This window comes from Euleptes europaea, chromosome 17, assembly GCF_029931775.1.
Source record: "Euleptes europaea isolate rEulEur1 chromosome 17, rEulEur1.hap1, whole genome shotgun sequence".
NCBI lineage: Eukaryota > Metazoa > Chordata > Lepidosauria > Squamata > Sphaerodactylidae > Euleptes > Euleptes europaea.
Window position 1 is genome coordinate 10,939,021 of NC_079328.1, and position 20,812 is coordinate 10,959,832.

General features: G+C 46.9%; 1 protein-coding gene across 1 annotated transcript; it reads right to left on the reverse strand.

Moving 5' to 3' along the window:
* Positions 1-666: 666 nt before the first annotated feature.
* TMCO6 (transmembrane and coiled-coil domains 6) lies at positions 667-17,153 on the reverse strand. Its single transcript, XM_056862281.1, is given in 13 exon segments — positions 667-700; positions 702-823; positions 926-1,093; positions 3,587-3,678; positions 4,233-4,413; positions 4,499-4,610; positions 7,178-7,294; positions 7,762-7,847; positions 9,807-9,911; positions 12,404-12,587; positions 13,344-13,453; positions 15,110-15,234; positions 17,048-17,153. Coding segments are annotated over 13 exon segments (1,542 nt in total).
* Positions 17,154-20,812: the final 3,659 nt, after the last annotated feature.

A 20,812-nucleotide genomic window follows, 5' to 3' on the forward strand; every position in this document is an offset into this window, starting at 1 on the left:
TCCTGCCTGGTTGTGCAGCCTCTATTTAAGCTCCCTCTCTGCCCCCTGCCATTCATCCCCAGCCCTACAGCCTGAGCCATCATCTGGGCCAGGGGTTGGAGCACCACTCCCCTCAGTCACCTGCCCCACCCTCTCACTGGCACGCTCTCAGAAGGGCCTCTATTGGGCTGACTTTCCCAGCTCTCCACAGGCCCTTGCCCTGCCCAGGTTGTTGCAGGGATCGTCAAGCTCCTGGCTTGCTATTGTGGAGCCTTTCCCCCCCCCCGGCCTTGTTGGGTCCTTGGCGCTGGCCAATGACATCATCAGCTAGGGACTAATTTTCTGCAGCCCAGGAGTGGTGGCGGGGTCCACATTCACTGGCTATAGCTGTCATCAACCCAGGGGCTTGTTCTGGAGGCTCTGCATCACGGGGCTGCAGGAGGTGCTAGGAAGGTGGGCAAGTACTGCTTGGCTCCAGGAAAATCCCTAGACTCGATGGGGGTGCCAAGGCCAGTCCTGGTGCAGATGGTGATAATGCCCTTCCCAAAGGGAGAGAAGAAGTGCTTTCTTGGGGGAAAAGCCAGTACAGGTGGCATGTCTCTGGTTCAGTTTTTTGTTTATAACAAAATATATATAAACAAAATTTTGTTTATAACAAAATACAGATCAAGATATGATCTGTATATACTACAGCTCAGCTGAAACCTCAAGTGGACAGTCCTGAGGCAGCTACCAGCTGGCTGGCAATTCTCATGAGCGCCTCAACCTTCTCTTGCAACTGTGGGTTATCCCAATGTCGCGCTAGAGCCTGTAGTCCAGACTGATCCACAAAGTCAAGGGCAGCCTGAGTTGAGAGAGAGGGAGACATTCAGGTTAGACTTGCTGTTGAGTTCAGTGACACACCTGCAGCCTGAGCGCAGTAATACATGTCAAATGCAATCTGTACCTCTGGCCAGTGTAGGAAGATGAGGTGTGCCAGTTCCAGAGCTTGATCCGCTGCTTGGTCATCAGAAAGAGCGAGGGCGCCAAGCAGAGAAGGAAGCCCGGCCTTCTGGTGCAGGGCCTGGCAGTGAGCAGGGCCCTTGGCAGCAATGTTGCACAACACCGTTAGAACCTGCAGAGCAGGACAACAAACGACAGTGGCTGGTCACTTGCCATTCTAGTTTGGATAGAAATATCAAGGACCTCTGGAGCATTAAATATCTTCAGCTTTCCTTTATTCTGCTTGCTTACACTTTTCCTTGCCTCCCCTCCTTGAGATGCAGGTGTTCAGGCAGTACAGCAACTGGAGCCTTCTCCCTTATTGATTCAGCGCTCGTTAGTCAATCTGGCTAAGTTCCTCTACAATAGAAGTCAACTTACAATCCCTCTTGAGGATAAGGTGATACAGTGCTGTACTCACTTAAATTGTCAAGGCTAAACAAACCTTCAGCTTTATGCCTGAGCAAACCACAATATTCCATTCCCCCTTGTTTCAAAATCATGGTTCCTGGTAAAGCCAAGTGCTCGCATCAGCGATCAGGACGGTATGTGAGACAAAAATATGCAGAGTTTGAAGGGCAGCATGTGATAAAATGAAATGATAATATCCAGAAGACGATGATGGAAAGGGGAGGCAGGGCAAACTGACAGGGAAGCCAGATTCAGGTTCCCGGGAAAGGGTGGGCTGAAAAGGGGTCACTGTGTGTTTGGTTATTCAGTTAGCTACACTAAGTCCATGGCCTGAAATCCACGCCAACCTTGTAAAAGTCAAGAATATGGAACAGAACAAGTACAAATACAAACTGGTGTGTGTGTGTGTGCCATCAAGTCACAAATTACTTATGGCAACCCCATGGGGTTTTCAATGAAAGAGTCGTTTGGAGAAACAGTCCCACATAGTTAATTTTGTAAGATTCACCGGTAAACAGATACTGCAAAATGAAATTGGCTATATGATGTCCCACAAGTTTTTTTGGTTTTATTGTTGTTGTTTTTTAAACCTTAGTTGTTTTTTACACCTTAACAGAACAGACTCTCAATTTTACACTGAAAACACCCTTCGAATCCACTTTTAAAAGCAGTCTTTTATTTAGTATCTCGATGGGGAGCCCTTGTTAGTCTGTCAGCAGTAGAAAAGAGCAGGAGTCCAGCAGCAAGAGATACAGCTGTATGAAGAAGTGAGCTATGGTTCATGGAAGCTACTACCCTGCCAGGAATTTTGTTAGTCTTTAAGATGCTACTGGACTCCTCTTTTCTACGGTTATTTAGTATCTGACAGGCAACATGTGACTCATTCAGGGAGGAGAGTCTGGTCCTCTAAATATCAAAACAGTCCCAGCTGAAGTCCTTTTAAAAAAAAATTGTTTAACTATCATACTGCAAAAAAAAAAAAAAGACTTCAGACATTGCAGCAAGCTGCAAGAAACTGCAACTGGACAAGAACAGTTTCTTGCCATGCTTGCGTGCACGCTTTCCATTCCAGACCCTCCCTTTTGCTCCAGCCCTAATTTGCTCTAATACTCGAGTTCAGGTATCTCAGAAAACTGCCCCCAATGCCAGGATTATACACCTCAGCGAAGTCCCAGTGCAGAATCCTGATTTGCAGAGAATAAACCATGTCCGATCGGCCAAGGCCTTGGATTCTGACTTCAAGGCAAACTGGAATCTGTTTGAAAAGGGAAGTTTTTCATCGAGCTCCACCCACGAGAGCAGGAGGGAGAGGGCGGGGTGCAGCAAGGGGTGAGCGTGAGCATGGCAATAAGCCATGTTCATGCTAAAGCATAAAGTTCAATTACAGCCTGTTGTGCCATCTGGAGTGCTGGTTTAGATTTACACACTCTGTGGTTGCCGAACTCCCCAACATTCATAAGGGCAAAGCGTGTTTGTCATGAATATGATATCTGTACAGCTCCCGGCTTGCCGTGCCCTACACCTTACATGACAGTTAGCCGTGGCCTTTATGGGCCTTAACAAAGTTCCAGATTGAGCTCTGACAGAATCAGATTGATTCAGTTTGATTCAGCCTCATGAAATATGCCTGCATTTCTGAGGAACGGATATTTGTGTGACGCGTATGGTCAGCATGCTCTTTTGTGAGAACCGACTTTGCTGCTTGAAACTGTTTACACAACTGGGAAGCAGAAACAACTGCTTAGAAAAAGGGACTGTTATTCAGAGTGAGGCAGAGCCTGAAATGATGCCACAGAAACTGCTCTGGCTTAAACATGCCTGTTCATGTTTGTTCCTTATCCTGCCATTTTTATTTTATTTTAAAATAAAACCTTCAAAAGGATGCACTGCTTTTAAAAAAAAGTGTTAGGAGAATAATTCGATTGATGGATTCTCCCCCTTTTTGGATGGACAGAAGACTGGCTACCTCTTGTAACTGGGCAGCTGACAGTACATAGTTGCCCCAAGTAGCGAGTCATCAGATATCCCCAAAAGGGACACCTGTGACACTTATACCAGCTTCCAACTTAACCTCAGCCCAAAATTCTATCAGGTGAAGAGCCAGACATCTTCTTCACAGTTGTACAACATGATCAGGCAGCTCCAGATCCTATATAGCCAGGAGGGGGAAGGAAGGGGAGATTCTATCCCAACCCCAACCAGTCTTGTTACCTACCGGCACGCTTGCTTTCTGGCAATGTAAGAGCTGCAGTAGAGATGGAAAGAGGTCCAGGCTCAGCAGAACATAACACAATGTGGGGTCGTCAGCTGGGAAAAAGCAGGATGTAAAAAAGCGTCAGAAGTTGCTTCTGGCATTTTCTGTTCTATTAAGAATAGACTGCAGGAAGGGCTCCCAGGAAGGGCCACGTACACAGGAGATGCAGAGGAGGAGTACAGCAGGGAGCTGAATTAGGCTTTGAGGACTTCCTTCTTTGGTCCTGGACTACTCAGCCAGGCCTGGGTATGCACTATGCATAAACATGGTATACCTGGCAAGACACCTATGGTTTTGCTGAAAAGACCTTCCTGTAAGATAGTCTCTCTGAAGTGGTTAAAAGGCTCTGAATGCAAATGTATGTTAATACTGGCGCCAGTTCATTGGGACTAAGGATATCTACCTGCTCTTAGAACCATCCAGGTGATTCACCTGGCTTTTTTGCAAGAGTCTGACAGATGTGAGAGAGCAGCAACATTAGCTCAGTTCAGTTTTTTCAAGGGCAAAGTCTACAAAGCCCACAAGTTGTTGGACTCAGCAATACCAGATGTTGCGCTTCCTCTCCTAGTTGGAGCAAGCCTCCACACTCCAAGTGAAAGGGACGCACCTGTGAGGTTATTAAGCAGCCATAAACACTCCAGCACCATGAAGAGGTGCTTGGCCACGAAGGTCCTGATGAAGACAAACACAGCCCTCAGGAGGCACTCCGCTTGTGCCTGGCGTTCACCACTACAGGTGTCATCTTCAGCAAGGAGGTTGCTAACGCACCGCACCACAGGACAGACCAGCTGGAAACAGAGGGGAAGAAGGTGTGCTCAGGAGAAGCCGGGCCGCCAGTCGGCAACCCAGCAAGAGCCCTCCAATTTACTTTACCAGTTCCAGACCCTCGGCAGAAGATGGCGTCACCGTGGAAGCCAGCGCCAGCAACAGCTGCACGAGAGTCGGCAGGGCCCTCTGGGAGATCAGCAGTGAGTTGTTCACCCGGCTGAGGGAAGAAGGAAAGCGGAGGAGTGCAAGTGGCGTGAGGCGTTGGGGTTGCTGCCTCTTTCCCTCCCATTTCTTAACAGCAGAATTTATTAAAAGGCTTTGTTCCAATTTCACTTACTCACAGTTCAGGATAAATTTTTTGAGTTTTTTTTTGGGGGGGGGCAGATTGCCACAGAAATCCAGAATGGTCTAGGAATGTGTGTTGGACTTTGGCTATTAAAGACTTGAGCCATCCATAGACAGAGGTTGGGAGCAATCCTATGCAGGTCAATTCAGCAGTAAGCCCCACAATATTAAATGGAACTGATTTACTTCATTTATATCCCGCATTTCTCCACAATAGGAACCCAAAGCAGCTTACATCCTCCTCCTCACCTCCACTTTATCCGCACAACAACCCTGTGAGGTCTAAGCTTTTGTGAGCCAAGCCAAAGGTCAGTATCCCAACCTTTCTCCTCAACGCAGACAGACCCAAAGCAGCTCACACTGTCTCCTTCATTTTATCTTCACAAAAACCCTTTGAGCGAGGTTAGACTGAGTGTGTGTGACTGGCCCAAGGTCACACAGCAAGCTTCCATGGCAGAGTGGGGATTAGAATCCAGATCTCCCAGATCCTAGTCCAACACTCTAACTGCTGTACCACATTGGCTCTCAGGAAAGTGTTCTTAGGACTGCAGCCTTTGTCTACTATCTAGCCTCCCCCCGTTCTTATCCTGTCTTACAGGAAGGGGTTGTACTAAGTGTTCTATCAATTTGCTCTGTAAAAGATGTGGCTCATGTGGAACTAATTGTGTTAATTTCATGCAAGCAGCATCCATTTTCAAGCTTACAGCAGGTACCATTTTACTCAGTGCTCAGCATTCACATCATCCCTCTCTAAAGCACGCAATTCAACAGAACAGTGATTCAACAGACACCAAGAAATTTGTCCCTGTCAAATTTGTGATCAGTTATGGGTAACAGCAATTTATGCAGTCCTGGAAATTAAGGCCCATAGCATTTGGAAGCAAACAGTCATACAGATTCTGACCATGTATCTAGGACAAGTATTGGGGAGCTATTCTCCCAGGGGGAAAAGGAAAGGAGAAAACAAAGCAGGGGGAATAAATCTCTTCCTAAGCAGATTAGATTTTTCTTTCTTCTTATCTCCTTGGTAAAGAAGTGCCATCTGTTTCCAGGAAAACTATTTGGGCCTGACAGATTTAGTTCCTACTCTCTGTAATAAGCTGACTGTGACAGAAACTCTAAAACCTTTCTAGGGCTCAGGAATGCCCCCTAGAGCATCTGGGATCTTGGACACCTTGAGTTTACACGAGAATAACCCATTCCACATGTGGCCATCCTGTGGAATTTAATCCCTTTTAGACAATAGGAGAACCAGTTTGAACAAGACCCCATTTGTCATGGAAGTTCCAGACCATTAAGAGATTCTTGGGGGTGGGACTATTAAGTACTAATTTTCTGATTGGTAACAGTAGCCTCTGACATCAGAGATGAGGCTTTGCATAGGATTGGCTAAATCAGCTTGTCATTCTTACGAGGCTGCCTCAGGTCCAATTCCATTGACCATAAATATCTAGACATTGGAGATTTTTCCTGGTCTGGGTTGGGCAGGGGTTAAACAGGAGGGTTGGGAAGGGGTTAAAAATCCTCCAACATCTTGCTACTACGAGGAACTCTGCACATACTGTGAGGAACCTGCTATAGCCTGTGGGCTGTGTTATTGTGTGCCTTTTCCCTGAATTTTTTTGTTTTGCCCTTTTTCCACCCCTTTTTTGAAACCAACAACCTTCCCCTCCCCCTTTTTCTCTTTTTTTACAATAAAACTTTTTAAAAGATCTTTTTTGGCTTAATTTAGTATAATCTATTCCTCTTCCCTACGTGCTAGTTCACACAGGTGCTACATAGTTTGTTATAAAATATCTTACAAGGTTTCCACCTTGTTACTTGGTTATTGTTCTAGTACTGTGCTAGAAGGACACCTTCTCAGTGGGTTGGTCTAGATGTTCCCAAGAGGTCCCTGAGCGGTGGCAGCTGGTTGCCAGGGTGCTTCATAGGGAACACTGGGTCTAAGGGAGTTTCTCAGCAAGGAAAGGCCAGCGTGGTATAGCAGTTTAGAGTGGTAGACTCTAATCTGGAGAACAGGGTTTGATTCCCCACTCCTCCACATTAGTGGCAGACTCTAATCTGGTGGATCCGGGTTGGTTTCCCCACTCCTCCACATGAAGCCAGGTGGGTGACCTTGTGCTAGTCATAGTTCTCTCCGAACTCTCTCAGCCCCGCCTACTTCACAAGTTGTCTGTTGTGGGGAGAGAAAGGAAGGCCGGTTTGAGACTCCTTAAAGGATGAGAAAGTCGGGTATAAAAACCAACTCTTCTTCCCTCCTTCCATAACACTGACCATCAACAGATTTTACTTGAGTGTGTCACTGAATTAAGTCTCACCCATGCTCTAGCCACTTGCATCCTTAACCCCACTGTGCACTACCAACAGCTTAGGCAATTCACCAGATCCCTGCTTCAAAATCAAATCCCTGTTATTTGTGCTCTACCGAAGCACCCTTACCTGCAAACAATGTAGTGCAGGCACCATGCAAATTCCACTGCAACACCCATTCCCTGCTCCAGGCTGGAGCAAACTAAGCGAAGGATATGTTGGGAGAGGCCAGCATCTAGGACCAAACTGGAGACAGGAAAGAAAGAGATCAAATAAGTTTCCTTGTTAGTTATTGGGAGAATTAAGCAGGCAAGCAGCAAATAGCAGGCTTGGGCAGTACAAGAGAGAGAAATAGAGCTGCTCTGCCCAATGAGAGGCTCTGACATGGCAAGAGAAACTGCCAAGACCATGAAACCAACTCCTCTCATTTTTGCAAAGAGGCAGCTGAAGCTGGAATATGTCCTTTGGACAAACAGCTGCCTGCTGGAGCCGACTGAGTCAGTCTCCCTCCTTGCTGCAGGCCCTTGAGACCAGCTCGAGACCAGACCTTGAGAAAGAATACGGAGTGTGCATGCAACAGAGTCTCATGCTCCGGTGTGCAGATTCCTTCTTCTAACATCTCAGAGGAAGGTAAGTTTGTATCTCACAGGTGCACACACCCACCCACATATCCAATTCACAATTGGGTAAAATGGAGAGATCATTCTGCTTACGGGATGATTTCTTCTGCGGCTTCCTTTGACTGCAAGAGCTGCGATAGGGCATAGCCCACACCTTCCTGCACTGCCAGGTGAGGGGACTGAAATCAGAGGATGCAACATTGATGGGGAATTTATTGCAGGTTCCAAACGAGGGCTGCCCAATGATGCACTCCAAACAAAAAAGAGCCGTTAAAGTAATCCTTTATTAAAAGCTCAAGCTGAGAAGTTTACTTAGTCTAAGGTACTTGAAGATAGGGAAGTTTTACTGAGCTCATTATGCATACAACTTTTATAGTTTTAATGACATCACAGCATTACTAGGGAAGAACTGAAAAAGCAAAATTATCCCATCCAATTAGACATAAGTATTGACACATTCATGCAACTTAGAAATTGTATCTAGCTTCTTGTAGCTACGGGTGGGGACTCAAAATTCTACTCTGTACCATCTTATCAGCACTCAAGGGGAGAAGCTTTGTCTTTGACAATTAGTCTTTTCAGAATAGCAAAGTCAGCATAAAAACTTGCCAGGGTACAAAGGCTCATTTTCAGCCAGAGAAACCTAGCAGACAATAAAGATGGTTCCGCTTATGCAAAGTTAAAACTCTCCCACAGCATTCATCAGGCAATGACTTGGGCTCAGAAGCACCCTATGCACCAAGGAGGAAAGAATGGGAGGAACAAAGAGCTCAGCACAGGCTATGCTTCAGTTCCATTCCACATAGTAAATAGAATAGCTGCTCAACACCTCAAATAGCCACACAGCCCCAGACAGCAAAGGTGTGGCAAAGGGCCTTGTGCAGAGATTGCAAATTAGGGGAGAGCTCAGAAGCCCTTCTGTATTTCTTTAAAAAAAAATATCCAACTGCCAGTTGTGAGCTCGACAGCACCCTCAACACGACAAAGCTGCTCTCTGCAGAGCACCCTCATTTGGTTGTGGGCTGAAGTTCAAAAGTGGCCTGGTCTTAGGGCAAAAAAGCCCAGTATTCAATGATTCAAACATATCCATTATCCACCCCCTCTAAATTTATTAAGAGAAAGTGAGAATATAACAATAAAAGAAAATGGAAATATAACATTACTAAAATACTCATAATACAAATTCTTGAAAAGAAATGAAATCCATGCTGCTAATATAACTAAAATATCCATAACAGTGAACCAAGCGATACTCTATTTATCTAAAATCCGCACGGTTATTACATCACTCCCTCGCTGCAATTTACACAATGGAGTGTCTGTTCCATCCTTGAAAAAAAAATCAAACATGTCCATTATCCTAACAAGTCACATGGGCAGTCAGGATAGACTGGGTTACATCCCCACCCACCCCAAGTTTACTGCTCTAGAGCAGGGGTCTCCCAACCTTTTTAAGCCTGCAGGCACATCTGGAATTCTGACACGGCATGGTGGGCATGACAAAATGGCTGCCACAAAATGATTGCCACAGCTTAATTTCAGTAACACAGAGTAGATCCTTGTGCCTGGGGGGCAGCTGCTGCCAAAGCAACATTTTAAAAAATCAGCACAGCCAATCAGATCTCCAATAGTCAGAAGCCCTGCTGGCCCCACTCCCTACCTGACCCCACCCACGTCCTAAAAAAATTGGTGGGTGCCAGAAGAGGTGTTGGCGGGTGCCATGGCACCCACTGGCACCATGTTGGGGACCCCTGCTCTAGAGACACATGCTACTCAAAAGAGGAGAGCAGGCTTGCCCCACACAGTCGTGGACGCCCTCAAAGGCACATGCATGTTCAAGTTGACCTGGGGTGGCTTGGGAGGCGCCATTGTTTTTCAGACAGCTTCAGGTGTGGCAGAACTACCAGACAGTCCCTGGGTCCAACGGGGTGTGCAGTGATGAGCCACAGGGATCCAGACTCTCCCCTTTTCCCTCCTCTCCCCTGTTGCAAGAGGTCCTCAGAATATGGCTTCCACTTGCTCTAAGAGCCAAGAGTGGGTAATTCTTTCCTGAATGAAATACATCCTTTTGACTAGACAAAGCCTGTACATGGCTGGCTTGCAGAGGGCCTAAAAGAAAGACTTCCTTCTTTGCTCACCTGCGTACAAGATGCCAACACTGGAATAATGCCCTGGGGCAGAAGCTGCTTCTTTACAACCTTCGGCTCGACCGCCAAGTTCCCCAACGTGTACAGACACAGCTCCTGGAACACAAAGGGGAGAGTGTGCTCTGGATTCCCCACTGGGGAGCCCCTCCCTCTGGCACAGCCCCCCCTCAATAATTGTATGGACAGCAACATTCCCACAAGAGAAAAGAGAAGCCAGTAAGGATGCACGGATATAGTTTTACAGTATAAAGTTCCTGTAACAGCAAAGAAGATAAATACTAAGCTGATCGGTCATTTTCTTCTAAGCATTCCCAGACATTTTTTGTTGAGCTCCTCTTCAGGAGAGTGGGCCTACCACAGCCTCAGCTCTCACCCCACGATGGAAGGCAGCCCTGCTCTCAAGCCAGCCTACCCATGCGCTCTACTCGGTATGGATGGATTCCACCTGACTTCCTTCACCATCGGCTGTCTTCCTCACCCTAGTGTGCCCGAGCAGCCAAGTTCAAACCACTACAACAAGTCCAGACAACTACAGCCTCCCCTTCACACTTTCCTCTCACATGTTCTTCAGTCCTCTCTGTCCCCCCTTTCTGGGATCATTCAGTCTAAATGTGGAAACAGACCCTCCAGTGTTTTGCCATGTAAATATCGGGTGTGTGTTTTGTTTTCTGGTTTTAATGTGGAGTTTAAATGTATGTTACTGTAGGTCTAAAATGTAGGTCTCTGAAATAAAAAAAAGAGGTGGACTGGATGAGTGAGTGAAGTGTGTTATGATGGGATGGTAGCTGTAGATAGAGCTTCAAAGGTTGAGCTACAAACTATACAACATAAACTAATTACATTTATTTCAGGCGTACACAGTAAAATTATTAAAAACACAGGGACAAGAATATAGCCTACATATAAAAATCAGTTATAAAATTCTTATGCACAGTTGATATAACAATGTAAATGACCAATGCTTGACCAGACGCGTTTCAGCCTAAGTAGGTCTTTCTCAATGGTCATAAATACATCAAATTATAAAAACACCTCTGTAAATAAACCTTATAAAATAATTTTGTCTAATATTTTGTGTAGCTTGATGTGAATTCTTAACCCGAATTGATGTGAATTCTTAACCCACATGGACAGTAGCTCACACAATCTGATGCAAAATGAACAATGCTTCCGGATGTGTGCACATCAACCTGTGAGGAATCTGAATTGGCCAAAATATTTTGTTATGTTGTATAGTTTGTAGCTCAACCTTTGAAGCTCTGTCTACATATTTGGTTGAGTTTCCCCCCTTTTTGTTGTTCTATTGTATTTAGGGATGGTAGCTGTACCATAGGGGGTAAAGTTCTGTTTTGTACAGAGAGGCTTTGTGTGAGAGGCAGTGCTGAACAGTGTGTGTATGTGTGTGTGGAAGAAGGGGCTTGAATGAGGGGCTGCAGAGTGTGAGAGAAATCTGTGTTGCGGGTGCACGTTATTCGCCTGGGTGTGTGTGTGTGTAAAAGGCTGTCAAGTCGCAGCCGACTTATGGCAACCCCTTTATGGGTTTTTCAAGGCAAGAGACTAACAGAGGTGGTTTGCCAGTGCCTTCCTCTGCACAGCAGCCCTGGACTTCCTTGGTGGTCTCCCATCCAAATACTAACCAGGGCTGACCGTGCTTAGCTTTTGAGATCTGACCATATCAGGCTAGCCTGGGCCATCCAGGTCAGATTCGCCTGGGTGGCAAGTTGGAAAGTTAAACTGTGTGGAAGTTTTTGGCTTAAATGGCAAGTGAGAAAAAAAGCTTGTGTGGCTACGTTTATTTAAGGAACCCATTTTGTTGATGTACCTGTCTGAAGCCATCATGCTTATTAACCATACAGAAACCGTCATGCTCTTTTACTTATAAAATAAACCGTTTATGTTTAAGAAAAATAACTGTTTATTTTAAAGGATCCCCTTTTACCTCAGACTGTACTGTCATTCTACTATACACAACTAAGCCACCTATTCTTTGGGTCCAACTAAGACTTCTATGGCCACAGCCTTTCATGACAGCGAAAATAAGGAAGGCAGGAAGAGTTGGTTGTTATACCTCGCTTTTCTCTACCATAAGGAGCCTCAAACTGGCTTAAAATCGGCTTCCCTCTCTCCCATAACAAGCACCTTGTGAGGTAGGTGGGGCTGGGAGAGTTCTCAAAGAACTGTGGCTAGCCCAAGGTCACCCAGCAGGCTTCATGTGGAGGAGTGGGGAACTGAACCTGGTTCTCCAGATTAGAGTCTGCCATGCTTAACCACTACACCACGCTGGCTCTCAAGGAGGCAGCATAATACACATCACAGAACACTACAAGGAGGTGCCTTTACAGAGGTTACACATAAAGGGGTCACACAGAAAAAAGCAAAAGTATTGCAGACCCCTTCTGGTAGCCCTCTGAACTCAGACTACAGGCAAACTCTTGGTTACAGTGAACTAGTCACCCTATTCAAAGTGAAGCATGCTGGGGAGGACAATTTCCACACCATACCTTGGAAAGCAGACTCAAATGTCAATGGCAGGCCATGCTTAAAACACAGAAGCCAGAACACTTGAGAAGTGCAGCCCTGTGTCTTACCGTGAGGGCGGTGCTATGTCCAGAGAGGTAGGTCAGAAGGTAGGAGGTGGCTGGTAAACAGGCCTCCACAACTTCAGGATCTTGGGAGTGTGACAGTTCATGTAAACACCGAGCTGCCTCCATCTGCAGATCTGCCAGATTGCTAGTGAAGAGGCCAACCAGCATCCGCATGCTGCCTTCCAACCTGTAAAAGAAAGTAGAAGAAGAAGAAGAGATTTTTATACCCCGCTTTCCTCCCCTTTAAGGAGTCTCAAATCTCAGTGTCGTTCTGTTTATGCCAATAAAGGTGTTGATTGATTGAGTCTCAAATCTGTTTACAATCTCATTCCCTTCCTCTCCCACAACAGGCACCTTGTGAAATAGGTGGGGCTGAGAGAGTTCCAAGAGAACTGTGACTAGCCCAAGGTTACCCAGTAGGCTTTGTGTGGAGGTGGGGAATCGAACCCGGTATTCCAGATTAGAGTCTGCTGCTCAAGTGGAGGAGTGGGGAATCAAACCCTGTTCTCCAGATTAGAATCTGCTGCTCTTAACCACTGGAAAAGTGGGGATTCCATGTAACCATGCTGTACTGCATACTCTTTCTGCTCACTTGTACCATTGCAGGAAAGCAGTTCCAGCTACCCCAATGCCTGAGACACTGAAGATCTCCATGACACAGGAGACCATGCGAATTCATACTGACTGGAACTTAATAAACCAAAAACTGGCTGAACTCATTTTTTCCTCTTTGGGTTGAGAGGTTTAAACTCTTTGCAAATCACTCAGATAAATGGACCATACTCCCTCACAAATATCTAACACAAACAAGGAGACGTGGGCCTGTTTCTACTGACTAGAGCTGTTCTTGCATTGGACAAAATACCCCAAAGAGGTTTCATTTCCTTTAACCAAGGCAAGCAACACCCACTTGGTGAGTCACCAATAAGGCCTGTTAGCCAACCTGATGAATTTCTGCTGGGTCTCTTTGTGCCGTAGCCCCAATCGAAGGCAACGCAGGGATTTTATCCTCTCTTCCGTTCCCTTGTGGGTGCTTCTCAGAAGCTCTGAAACCTGCCAGGGAACAATACTGGGTCAATGTCAGGGCTAAAGATGGGCCATTATTTTAAGACTGAACTATCCAGGATGGTCAGAATGGACAATTCTGAAAACCCAGGAAGCAGCCTGAAAGGCTCTGGTATACTTCTGTCTTTGAAACTAGGGAGGACATTGGGTACGATCCTGCAGAGTTGTCCAACTGTTAGTGGTTGTTGTCTTGTTTACACTGGGAAGTTTAAAATTGGCTCCTCGCCCAGAAGCAGGCACTCATTAGAATTACTCTCAGCTGGCCCGCTTCCCAGAACTTCCGGGCTTCAAATATTGTAAACAAACCATGTTTTTCTATGCCAACTCTCCTGGAGTTCTACTCAGAGAGATGCTGATATTTGCTAACCAGAGTATATGTATTATATATGTAAAACCAAGACACAACTGTCTTCCATCACGAAGGGTTTCTCTCTGGAGGAAGGTTCCTTATGCCATAGGAAAGCACCACTATATGTGGAATGGCTCTGTGGGACTCAACTAATTATCAGGATGGGAACCCTGCTCCGTGTCACACTGATGTTCAAAATTCTTAACTGAATAGCCAAATATAATAAAGCAAAAATGCAGATCATAGTCACAAAAAGTATGGCTTCCTTAGGGTAAAATTGGACTTTAATTTGTTCCATGCAGATCATACATGGTGCCTAAATCTGGTGTAGGGTGTACTTGAAGGGCTTTCATATAGAGGATGGTGCCGAGTTGTTTTCTGTTGCCCCAGAAGGTCGGGCCAGAACCAATGGGTTGAAATTAAATCACAAGAGTTTCTGGCTAAACATTAGGCAGAACTTTCTAACAGTTAGAGCGGTTCCTCAGTGGAACAGGCTTCCTCGGGAGGTGGTGGGCTCTCATTCCCTGGAGGTTTTTAAGCAGAGGCTAGATGGCCATCTGTCAGCAATGCTGATTCTGTAACCTTAGGCAGATCATGAGAGTGAGGGCAGGAAGGGCTGCATTAATGTTTGGCTATTGTGCATACCCAGGGTAGTGCTGATCGCCACTTGGGGTCAGGAAGCAAACTTCCTCCAGGTCAGATTGGCCAGGGATCCTGGAGGGGATTTTTTTGGCCATCTTCTGGGTGTGGAGTAGGGGTCACTGGGGGTGTGGGGGGGAGGTAGTTGTGAATTTCCTGCATTGTGCAGGGGGTGGGACTAGATGATCCTGGTGGTCCCCTCCAACTCTGATTCTATGACACAAACTGAAAACATCAGGATCCAATGAGTTGGGAATGTTTATTTATTTACTTAATTCATACCCCGCCTTTTCCCCCATTTGGGACCCAAAGTGGCGTTTATAATTCCATCTTATCCTCACAATGACCCTGTGAGGTAAGTTAGGCTGAAAGCATGTGACTGGCTCCAGGTCACCCAACAAGTTTCCATGGCAGTATGTAGATATGAACCTGGGTCTTGTAGATCCCAGTCCAACACTCTAACACACTGGCCCTCTTTCATTAACATTTATTTTGAAAAGAAGAGGACATTCACGTGACTCTCTCTCTCGGCAGTTTGGGCAACTTACAATCACAGCCAACTATAGACATGATGTGCCCATTAACCCTAAACAAACCAAAGAAAGGTGGGATTTAATGCACTGCTGTGAACACTGATTAAGCCCCAAACTTCCTACCTCTTGCTCAGAAACAGGAGCTGTTGTATTGCTGTCTGTTCCAATGCTTCCTTCATCTACCAACGTGTCTTCCGGTAACAGCCGTTTACTGACTAGCTGCTGCAGTCTCCGGGCGCTCCTCAGGGCTGTACCAGAGGAGCACCCAATTGTCAGAGTGGTCCAGTCCAAGGAAGAGAGCAGAGAAATGAAAAGAGCCTTTAATGTTGCCTATGAGGTTCCCACACAGGGCAAAAGATATGGACGTCAATCCAATTCTATAAAGCTATGATTAGAAAGGGAAAAGGTACAAGGAAAGTCTGAATGCAGAAGATACCCCAGGGCAAAGTGGAAAAAAACAGACTTTGGAGGAAGTAATGATTAAGCCTCACAACACTTTGTAACTTGAAACATCTACTGTCCAACCAAGTACAGGGGTGAGATGATCTACAGGTGATCACATGGATGTGTGAGATAGCTACATCCCCCAAAACAACAGAGAGAATCCACAATCCAAGCACTCTTCTCTATGCCAAAGGGAGTGGCTGTCCCTCTGCAGGCTCTTCTAAATATAGCTAGCCGTTACAGCCAGACCAGGGATGGCGTAGGATAAAACTAGATGCACGATCAGTGACTTTAGATGGGCTCATAGCTCACAATTCCAACCATGCATCGAAATTGCCTGTTTTCATTACAAAAACTCTGTGGAGCGGATGGTCTATAGGGAAGGGGACCCGGCAGGAAAACAGGTTGAAGCTTTTTGGTTGTGATGGAGACAATTGAAGGTTGGTGGGGGGGGGGGGAGGAGGAAAGGAAAATGGGGAAAGAGGGTGGTGAAGGAAGGAGAGGTGGAGTTGCAATGGTGCCGAGTTGTTTTCTGTTGCCCCAGAAGGTCGGACCAGAACCAACGGGTTGAAATTAAATTAAAGAATTTCTGTCTAGACATTAGGAAGAATTTTCTAACAATTAGAGCGGTTCCTCAGTGGAACAGGCTTCCTTGGGAGGTGGTGGGCGCTCCTTCCCTGGAGGTTTTGAATCAGAGGCTAGAAGGCCATCTGTCAGCAATGCTGATTCTGTGACCATAGGCAGATGATGAGAGGGAGGGCATCTTGGCCATTTTCTGGGCATGTAGTAGGGGTCACTGGGGGTGTGGGGAGGTTGTGAGGTTCTTCAGCTGCCCTCAGCAATCCCAATAAGTCACTTGCTCAGACAGGTGAATCAGAAGCAGGTAAAGGTTTATTGAGGAGCATGTAGGTATACAGCATGAGCAATCCACGAAGTCAAAGCTGCTAATGGCGACCAAAACTACGAAGCATAACTTTACGCCATCCCAGGTGCAAAGCGAAGCGGCCTGGGAACCAAAAGAGAACAGTGCCTGGTAGGAAGCAGGGGAGTCAGCCAGCCAGCCATAATGCTGTGAGGCCTGCTAGGGGCTCAAGGTCGGAGCAGGGAGGGAGGATGGGAGAGTGGGCTGCTTGAACAGTGCAGGGAAACGAAACCCAAAAGAAACACTAGAATAGCAACGGGCCTAACTCATGTCAAGAGCCGGCCTGAATGCTTGACACCGCACGGAGAAACAAACCCACATGATACACGTGAACTTATTTCAGAACAAAGCCGGGGAAACTCCAGTCAGGACCCTGGCAGAGGTAGTGGTGAGTTTCCTGCATTGTGCAGGGGGTTGGACTAGATGACCCTGGGGGGTCCCTTCCCACTCGAGGATCCGAACAAGCCTCCTCTGCCTCGCTCGCCGCAATCAGGCCCAGGGACGTCGCACCCCGGACGGCTGCAGCAGCAGCAACACCCAGTCCCGCTCCTCCTGGGTAACTGAGGCCGCTGCTCGCGTCCGGCCCGCTTCTCCCGGCCGGGCGGCTGCTGCGCGCTGGGGGCCGGCCCAGAGCTTTGCATGGCGCCCGGGCCTGCTCCCTCCCTCCTGCCTCGGGAAGAGGCCGCGCCACTAACCGGCTTCGCGCTCCCTCCGCCGGCCTCGCAGCTCCTCCACGGTGCAGCTCCTCCTCCCGCTCCTCCTGCCCGCCAGAGCGGAGGAAGCGGGGCCCGGCGACAGCATCGCCGCTGCAGGCGGAGGGGCCCCGGGAAGGCCCGGGGAGCGGCGGGCGGCCGCGTGTTCTTCTCTGCTGGGGTTTCAGGCGTTCACACGAGCAGGCGGCCGCACTCGGGTTTTGCGCCCTCGGGCCACGTCCGTTCCGGGCCCAGGGCGCTTTTCTCACCCGGCCCGACGAGCGCCTCGGACGGGGGACTCGAGGGCCGCAGGCCGCATCCCAGGAGGGAGGCCTTCCTGCCGGCCGGGCCCAGGCGGCGCGGTTGCTAGGAGACCAGAGAAGGCCGCGCTCAGGGCGCCCGGCCTGGCCCTGCTAGGGTAGCCAACTCCCGCTCGGGAAATCCCTGGCTGTTTGGGGGTGGAGGCTAGAGAGGGGCCTCAGGGGAGAGTAAGGCCAGAGAGCCCCAACCGCCAAAACGGCCGTTCTCTCCAGGGAGAGCGGTCACGGTTAGGGTTGCCAGCCTCCAGGTACCAACTGGAGATCTCCTGCTATTACAACAGATCTCCAGCCGATAGAGATCCGTTCCCCTGGAGCAGTGGTTCCCAACCTTTTTTTGACCAGGGACCACTAGGACTTTTTTGTTCGGTGCCGGGACCCCAAGGTTCAAAATAAAAATGCCGAGAATTCGAAAATAAACTTTACTCAGAACTGTTAGTTAAACATTAAATATTTGAATATCTATATTTTATAATAGAGAACTTTTAATTGAAAATCAATGTGATTTTTGAGCTTGCATCCTTTTTACAAGCTGGGCGATTCTGGGGCTAATACTGTTGCTCAGAGCTACACGAATATCATCACTTGCTTCCAATCGATTTCTGGTCTTGTTCTTAATTATAAGCAAAGCAGAAAACCCTTGTTCGCATAAATAAGTTGTGGAGAAGAGCATAAGCTATTGCAAGGCGAATCCCCGAACTGTAGGATATGAAATTGCTTTTTTACACCAGAACTCTTCAAGAGAAACTGATTCAAACGCATCCTTGGAATTCAATGAGCTCTTCCTGGATTTCTTCTGCAACCTCTTCAACAGCAATACCCAAACGACTGCGAATCAGCTTTTGGGTATCTTTTGATTCGGTCTGGTTATATTCCGGGAACTTTATAACTTTGTTTCGCGGACCTTAATTTAGTTCTCACGGACCCCTGGGGGTCCACGGACCCCCGGTTGGGAACCAGTGCCCTGGAGGAAATAGCCGCTTTGGCAATTGGACTCTATGGCATTGAAGTCCCTCCCCTCCCCAAACCCCACCCTCCTCAGGCGCCACCCCAAAAACCTCCCACCGATTTTGAAGAGGGACCTGGCAACCCTAATCACGATGGCTAGCCGTGTTAGTCTGTCAATAGCAGCAGAGAAGAGCAAAGAGTTCAGTAGCACCTTAAAGACTAACAAAATTTATGGCAGGGTAGGAGCTTTTGTGAGCCACAGCGCACTTCTTCAGATACAGAGGTCACTTCTTATCTGAAGAAGTGCACTGTGGCCACAAAAGCTCATACCCTGCCAGAAAATTTGTTAGTCTTTACATAAGAACATAAGAAAGGCCCTGCTGGATCAGACCAAGGCCCATCAAGTCCAGCAGTCTGTTCACACAGTGGCCAACCAGGTGCCTCCAGGAAGGCCACTAACAAGACGACTGCAGCAGCACCATCCTGCCTGTGTTCCGCCGCACCCAAAATAATAGGCATGCTCCTCTGATACTAGAGAGAATAGGTATGCAGCATGACTAATATCCATTCTAACTAACAGCCGTGAATACCCCTCTCCTCCATGAATATGTCCACCCCCCTCTTAAAGCCCTCCAAGCTGGCAGTCATCACCACATCCTGGGGCAGGGAGTTCCACAATTTAACTATGCATTGTGTGAAAAAATACTTCCTTTTATCTGTTTTGAATCTTTCACCCTCCAGCTTTAGCAGATGACCCCGTGTTCTAGTATTATGGGAGAGGGAGAAAAACTTCTCCCTGTCCACTCTCTCCAAACCATGCATAATTTTATAGACTTCTATCATGTCTCCCCTCAGCCGCCTTCTTTCCAAGCTAGACAACCCTAAGCATCTTAACCGCTCCCCATAAGACAGTTGCTCTAGTCCCCTAATCATTTTGGTTGCTCTTTCCTGCACCTTCTCAAGCTCTGCAATATCCTTTTTTAGGTGAGTTGACCAGAACTGTACACAGTATTCCAAGTGTGGTCTCACCATAGATTTGTACAAGGGCAGTATTTATTCTCTATTCCTCGTCTAATTATGTTTTATTCTCTATTCCTCGTCTAATTATGGCCAGCATGGAATTTGCCTTTTTTACAGCAGCCGCACACTGGGTTGACATCTTCATTGAGCTATCCACTACCACCCCAAGATCCCTTTCTTGGTCTGTCGCTGCCAGCACAGATCCCATCAGTGTATATGTGAAGTTGGGATTTTTTGTCCCAATATGCATCACTTTACACTTACTCACATTGAATCTCATTTGCCATTTTAATGCCCATTCTTCCAGTATGCAGAGATCCTTCTGGAGCTCTTCACAGTCCAATTTTGTTTTAACCACCCTAAATAATTTGGTGTCATCTGCAAACTTGGCTACTTCACTGTTTAACCCCAACTCCAGGTTATTGATGAACAGGTTGAAAAGCACCGGTCCCAACACAGATCCCTGAGGCACCCCACTGCTCACATTCCGACATTATAAGAACTGACCATTGATTCCTACTCTCTGCTTCCTATTTTTCAGCCAGCTCTCAGTCCATAAGAGGACTTGTCCTCTTATCCCGTGACTATGAAGTTTGCGTAGGAGTCTTTGGTGGGGGACTTTGTCAAAAGCTTTTTGGAAATCCAAATACACAATATCCGCAGGCTCATTCCTGTCCACATGCTTATTGACACTTTCAAAAAAAACTAACAGGTTAGTGAGACAGGACCTACCCTTACAGAAGCCATGTTGGGTTTTGCCCAGCAGACCTTGCCCTTCTATATGCTTGACAATTCTATCTTTAATAATGCTTTCCACTAATTTACCCGGAACAGATGTTAAACTAACTGGCCTGTAATTTCCTGGGTCCCCCCCTGGAACCTTTTTTATAAATGGGTGTTACATTGGCCATTCTCCAGTCCTCTGGTCCAGAGGCTGATCGAAGGGACATATTACATATCTTTGTTAAAAGTTCAGCAATTTCCCATTTGAGTTCTTGAAGAACTCTAGGATGAATACCGTCTGGTCCCTGTGACTTGTTAGTTTGCAGTTTGTCTAGACGTTCTACGACTTCCTGCCTTGTTACCACTATTTGCCTCAGTTCCTCATTTTCCCCTCTCCAAAATCTCTGTTCAGGAGAAGGAATCTGCCCTGTAACTTCAACAGTGAAGACAAATGAGAAGAATTCATTTAGTTTTTCCGCAATCGCTTTATCCTCCCTTAGAGTTCTTTTACTCCCATTGTCATCCAATGGTCCAACCTCTTCCCTAGCTGGTTTCCTATTCCTAATATACTGAAAGAATTTCTTATTGTTTGTTTTGATGTGTTTAGCAATATGCCCCTCAAAATCTTTTTCTTTTTGCATCTCTAATTATCTGCTTGCATTTCCTTTGTGCAAGTTTGTGTTTGCTTCTGTTCGCCTCGTTTGGGCATACCTTCCAGTCTCTGAAGGAAGACTTTTTTTCTCTAATTGCTTCCTTCACC